A 6,901-nucleotide genomic window follows, 5' to 3' on the forward strand; every position below is an offset into this window, starting at 1 on the left:
AAACACAGGGAAGCTGCCAAGATGAGGAGACAAAAAAAAAAAACATGGCCCAAATGAAAGAACAGGTCAAAACTCTAGAAAAAGAGCTAAATAAAATGAAGATAAGCAATCTGCCAGATGCAGAGTTCAAAACACTGGTTATAAGGATGTTCAAGGAACTTAGTGAGGACCTTAAAAGCATAAAAAAGATCCATTCAAAAATGAAGGATTCACTAATTGAAATAAAGAACAATTTACAGGGAAACAGCAGTAGAGTGGTTGAATCAAATCAATTATTTGGAACAGAAGGAATCCACGCCCTCCCCCCCACCAAAAAAAAAACCCAATCAGAAAAACAAGAAGAAAAAAAGAATCAAAAAAGAGAAAATATTGTAAACAGCCTGTTGGACAACTTTAAGTATTTCAACATTTGCATTATAAGCACCAGAATGAGAAGAGAAAGAGCAACAGATTGGAAATCTATTTGAAAAAATAATGAAAGAAAACTTTTCTTGTTTGGTGAAGGAAATAGACATGTAAGTCCAGGAAGCACAAAGAATCCAAAACAAGATGGATGCAAACAGGCTCACTCCAAGATACATCATAATTAAAATACCAAAAGTTACTGATGAAATTCCATACTGTTTTCCACAGTGGCTGCACCAGTCTGCATTATCACCAAAAATGAACTAGGTTTCCCTTTGCTCCATAACCTCCCCAACATTTGTTGTTTGTTGATTTGTTCATGACGGCCGTTTTCACTGGTGTGAAGTGGCATCTCATTGTGGTTTTAATTTGCATCTCTCTGATGGCTACTGATGTTGAGGATCTTTTCATCTGTCTCTGGACCTCTGTATGTCCTTCTTGGAGAAGTGTCTGCTTAAGTCTTTTGCCCCTCTTTTGATTGGATTGTTTGTCATCCTGGGGTGGAATCATGTGAGTTCTTTATATATTTTGGAGATGAAACCCTTGTCTGAGATATCATTGGCAAATATGTTTTCCTTTTCATTTTGCTGATGTTTTCTTAGCTGTGCAGATGCTTTTTATTTTGATAAGATCCCATTTGTTCATTCTTTCCTATGCAGGGGAAAGGGGGATGGACTCACATGAACAAGTATAAAGGACACATGGAGAATAATTAAGGTGGGGGGCAGAAATGGGAGGGAGCTGGGGAGCACTGGAGGGGCACGGCTGGGAATATAAGACAGAAAACTGTACTTGAACAAGAATAAAATAAAATAAAATAAAAAAGATAAAGAGAGAATTTTTTATTTAATATTTTATTTATTTATTTTTAGAGAGAGGGGAAAGGAAGAAGAAAGTGGGAGAGAAATATCAATGTTTGATTGCCTCCTATGTGTCCCCCACTGGGGACCTGGCCTGTAACCCAGGCATGTGTCCTGACTGGGAATTGCACCAGCTACCCTTTGCTTCACAGGCCTGTACTCAATCCACTGAGCTACACCAGCCAGAGCTAAAGAGAGAATCTTTTTTTTTGGTATAAAATTTATTTATTTTTAATAACTTTTTAAATTTATTTAATTATTTTTAAGTACAGTTTTCTGTCTATTACTCCCATCCCATCCCACTCCCCATGCTCCCCCCTCCCCCCCATCTCCACCCTTCTCAGTTGTTGTCCATGTATTCTTTATATATGCTCCTCTAAATCCCTCCCCTATTTCCCCTGAAATTCCCTCCCCTCTTCCCTCTGGTCACTGTAAAGAGAGAATATCAAGAGAAGCAACAGGAAAGCCATTAGTTACCTATGGATACTGTCAGCTGATTTCTCAAAAGAAAGCTTGCAGGCTAGAAGGGATTGACAAGATTTATTCAAAGTCATAAAAAGCAGGGACCCATAGCCAGGATTACTCTACTCAACAAAGCTATCATTTGTAATTGAAGGACAGATAAAGAACTTCACAGAGAAGAAAAAAATAAAGGAGTTTGTTATTACCAAACCATTATTACATAAACTGTGAAAGAGAGCTATTGAAGGAAAAAAGATCAAAACTAGAAAAAATAAAATGGCAATAAATATCTATCAACACCTACATTTAAAAAACAAACTAAGCAAACAAGTAAAACAGACACAGAGTCATGGATACAGGAAACATTTTGATGATTGTCAGATGGGTTAGTGGTGTTAGAGAATAGGTGAAGAGGTGAGAGGATTAAGAAGTACAAATAGGTAGTTACAGAATATGGGCATGTAAAGTACAGTATAGAAAATGGAGTAGCCAAAGAATTTATACATATGATCCATGAACATGAACAATGGTGGAGGAATTGCCTGATGGAGAGGGGGGGCTTGATGGAGAGGAGGGAAGAAAGAAAAATGCGACAACTGTAACAGTAAAATCAATTTAAAATAATTTTTAAAAAGAAAAATGTATACAACTACACACACACTCCTCACTCTTGAATGTTTTCTTTGGATTCAACACAGTATATTTAACATTTTACTTATTCCTTACACCATCTGGTTGAAGTAAGGTTTATTTTTTATTGATATGATAAGCATTTTCTTTTTCTTTTTTAAATACTTTTTATTTTTATTGTTGTTCAAGTACAGTTTTCTGCCTTTTCCCCCAGTCTTCCCCACCTCCCTCCCCTGTTTCCACCCCCTCTTGTTTTTTGTCCATGTGTCCTTTAGAGTTATTCCTATAAACCCTTCACTTTTTTCCTCCATTACCACTTCCCACCTCCCTTCGGCTTACTGTCAGTTTGTTCTTAATTTGAATGTCTTTGGTTATATTTTCCTTGCCTGTTTGTTTTGTTTACATTCCCGTTAAAGGTGAGATCATATGGTATTTGTCCCTCACCTCCTGGCTTATTTCACTTAGGATAATGCTCTCCTGTTCCATCCATGCTGTTGCAAAGGGTAGGAGCTCCTTCTTTTTTACTGTGTCTAGTATTCCATTGTGTAAATGTACCATAGTATTTGGATCCATTCACTTACTGATGGGCACTTAGGTTGCTTCCAGCACTTGGCTATTGTAAATTGTGCTGCTATGAACAGCAGAACTAAGAACTTATGAGGTGCATAAGTTCTTTTGGATTGGTGTTTCAGGGTTCTTAGGATATAATCCTAGCAGTGGAATTGCTGGGTCAAAAGGCAGATTCATTTTTTGTTTTCTGAGAATATTCCATACTGTTTTCCATAGCAGTTGTACCAGTCTGCAATCCCAGAAACAGTGCACTGTTTTAAAATTATCTTCAGAAATAAGAAAAGTGAAGTTCTGGCTAGTGTTGTTCAGTTGGTTGGGCATTCCCCCACAAACCAAAATGTCATGGGTTTGATTCCCAGTCAGGGTACACGCCTGGATTAGAAGTTCAGTTCCCTATCAGGGCACATGTAAAAGGAAACTGATTCATATTTCTCTCACACATCAATGTTTCTCTCTTTCTCCTTCCCTTTCCCTTTCTCTGAAGTCAAACAAAAAATAAAATAAAATAAAGAAAAGTGAAGCCAGGTGGATAACAGTCTTAATAATAACAAAGTGCAGTTATAACTTATTGTGCATCATCTCAAGTTATATACAAATGGACTTATGCAGTGTACTCTTAATTTATGTATGGCTTCTTTAATTCAGCGAGTTATACATTTAAAATATGTGCAGTTTATATACTCCAGTAAATCAGTTAGAATTAAAAATTCTGGTGATGTATAACTCATGTACAGATCAAGAGTACAGGTAGCTGAGTCACACCAGATGGTGGTGGGAATTATACCTTATAACTAAGAAGAAAGCAAGGTTTCATATATAAACATAGAAACTGTGATATTAAATTAAGATAATTCATATTTCATAAACTATTTTAAATAAACTATAAGATCAATACACACATCATAAACATCATATATTGGTTGAAGAAATAAATGCAGTACAAATAAACAAGATATTATGAAAAAGCTTTAGAAACACAATGTAGTGACTCACATCTGAATAAAGACTCAGGTGAGCTCAGAGAGATCAGAAAAACTCCACACCATACAATCCCATTTGATTATAAAGGCGTTATATTAAAGCATGTGCTTTTAGGATGGCTTGTTATGGGGCAATAGCTAACTGATACAGTAATAAAAGAAAATACAACTGAGATCAATTATTATATAATAATATGCTCTTTCCCATTCTAGGCATTTGTACAGACATTTGGAGATAGCATTCATGATTATTCTGTTATGGAAGCTTATTTCAGATAACTGTATAAAAAAGTAACTCCATTGAGGTTCACTTCCAGGTACCCAGGGAAAGCTGAAATGACATGCCTCTTTTCACAAAAGTTGTTACCTGAATCACTGGAATGAATAGGAATTCAAACTCTAGTAATCCCTTGATGATGAGTATATATATATATATATATACACACTCATATATATATATGAATATACACATACTATTCATATATAATATATATTATTCAATAGATATCATTCACATATAATATATTATTCATATATGTTACTCACATATATGAACATTTCAATATTGTTATTCATTGTCCATTTCATGGTCATGACAAAATTTAGAAAAGAGGAGACATTTCATTCAGAGCATTGGAAACATATCTATATGCAGCACCATAGGTTTTAAAGCAGAAACAGGAAGATAATTCGGTGAAGAAACTATAAGCGTGCTAACCAGTTCTTCACCTCAGTAGAAAAAAAAATGACCCTTGTCTTTTTCTGTCTCACATACTTCACTTAGCATGATAATACCCATGTTGTCAAAAATTTCATTCTTTTTAAGGCTTAGTGATAATATTTCATTGTAAATATGTACCACCTCTTTATCCTTTCATCTATCGATAGATATATAGGCTGCTTCCACATCTGGCTATTGTAAACAATGCTGCAGTGAACATAAAGATGAACATATCTTTTAGAATAGATTTTTTAAATTTATTCAGGTAAATACTCAGAAGTAGGATCGGGGAAGTCATATAAATGTCTAATCATGATATTATGCACCTGAAACTAATATCATATTGTATATTGATAATAACTTTTTTAATTTTGGGAGGCCTTTGTACATGGACACAAATCTTCCATACTTCAGTGAATGCATGTACAGTATAGAAAAGAAAAATTTTCATAGTAATCAAATGTGTTAAAAATTTTCTCCCTCATTTTTGAAGTTATCCCTGACACTAAGACTGTATTAGGTCAATCTCTTTATTCAAATCTGCCTTTCAATGTAGACTCCACTTGCAATATATGTGTGATAATCAATTTTTGTTAATGCTTATAGTGGACAGTGAGGACATCAGGCTGAAATAAATACACTAGCAGACTAGTTATAAAACTCGATAGCATGTTAGAGTTGACATTATCAGGAAGAACAGCTAACGATAGTGATGATGATGTAGGGAAGAATGACAGAATCAAAGTGACAGTTTTGTTTTCAAATTTTCTTCTGCGATTAAATTACATAAGTGCCCTTAGTTGCCAAGTGTAGTTTTTTCCATGTCGGTAATATAACTCATGACAATGCTCTCAGGAATATTATAGAAAATTTACTTGGGAAGTTAGATATCATTTCAGAGAAAAATACTTTTAACAAATCCAATTTACCTTATAAAATAAATGAAAATGTCCAAATATTTCTCATCCAACTTTGGGGAAAACTTGGGGAGAGTAGGAAAGTTTAAAAATTAAAAACTGTCCATATATGAGACAGAGCAGGAAGCTCAGTCAAGTGAGTTTTTAATTGTATAGGGAATTTCAAATTTAAAAAAAAAAAGGAAATTCCAGGCATTAAATAGGAAGTGTGCTTTTTCCATTCTAACCAAAGAATAGCAATTTCTGGCTCTGATGTTTTCAACATTATGTTCAATCATGGGCACTTTTTCAGCCCCAGGATAGTTGGTCTTTTCATAGCTGCCATTCCAAAGAATCTTTTCAGAGCCCCCTTTATGTCTTGGTTTCTGAGGCTGTAGATGAAGGGGTTCAGCATGGGTGTGACCACGCTGTACATCACTGAGGCTGTTGCACTTGAGAGTGAGCTGTGGGTAGGAGCAGAACTAAAGTACACTCCTAGACTTGTGCAAAAAAATAAGGAGACAACTGAGAGGTGAGATGCACAAGTAGAAAATGCTTTATACTTTCCCTGAACTGATGACATTCTATGTATGGAGAACAGTATCTTAGAGTAAGAATAAAGGATCCCAGCCAAAGAACCACCACCCAGCAGAGCAAAACAAAGACACATAACCATGTCATTAAGAAAGGTGTCAGAACAGGCAAGTTGGACAACCTGTTTGAGTTCACAAAAAAAGTGGGGGATTTCCACATCTGGACAGAAGGACAGCCGCAACACCATTAAGCTTTCTAACAAGGAATTGAGGATACACGTGATCCAGGACATAAGAACCAGCAGTCCACACAACTGAGGGTTCATGATGACTGTGTAGTGCAGGGGGTGACAGATGGCCACAAATCGGTCATAGGCCATCACTGTCAAGAGAAAGACATCCAACCCTGCAAAGAGTATGAAAAAATACATCTGGGTGATGCAGCCTGCATAGCTGACGGCTTTGCTCTGTGTCTGGATGTTCACTAACATCTTTGGAATGGTGGTGGAGGTGATACAGATGTCTACCAAGGACAGGTTGGAGAGGAAGAAGTACATGGGTGTGTGGAGGTGGGAGTCTGAGCTGACAGCCAGGATGATGAACAGGTTTCCTAAAACAGTGATCAGGTACATGCAGAGGAACAGCCCAAATAGGATGGGTTGCAATTCTGGTTCCTCTGATAGTCCCAGGAGAAGAAACTCTGAAATTTGTGAATCATTGCCTTGTACCATGTGGTTGTGCTCACAACTAGGAAAAAAGATAAAATGATTAAGTTTTACACATGTAGGTATTACCATAGTGAAATGCTACAATTTATGTTTTCTAGTTAAGAAATTATACATTT

General features: G+C 36.0%; 1 protein-coding gene across 1 annotated transcript; it reads right to left on the minus strand.

The window, feature by feature from the left end:
• Positions 1-5,819: 5,819 nt before the first annotated feature.
• Positions 5,820-6,689, minus strand: LOC118982159 (olfactory receptor 7D4-like). The gene is made up of 2 exons (XM_037039104.1): positions 6,335-6,689; positions 5,820-6,049 (listed from the first exon to the last, which is right to left on the minus strand). The coding sequence occupies exons 1-2, from the start codon at positions 6,687-6,689 to the stop codon at positions 5,820-5,822; spliced, it is 585 nt and encodes a 194-aa protein (XP_036894999.1).
• Positions 6,690-6,901: the final 212 nt, after the last annotated feature.

This window comes from Sturnira hondurensis, unplaced genomic scaffold (assembly GCF_014824575.4).
Source record: "Sturnira hondurensis isolate 20B ecotype Veracruz unplaced genomic scaffold, ASM1482457v3 Scaffold0025050, whole genome shotgun sequence".
NCBI classification, from domain to species: Eukaryota; Metazoa; Chordata; class Mammalia; order Chiroptera; family Phyllostomidae; genus Sturnira; species Sturnira hondurensis.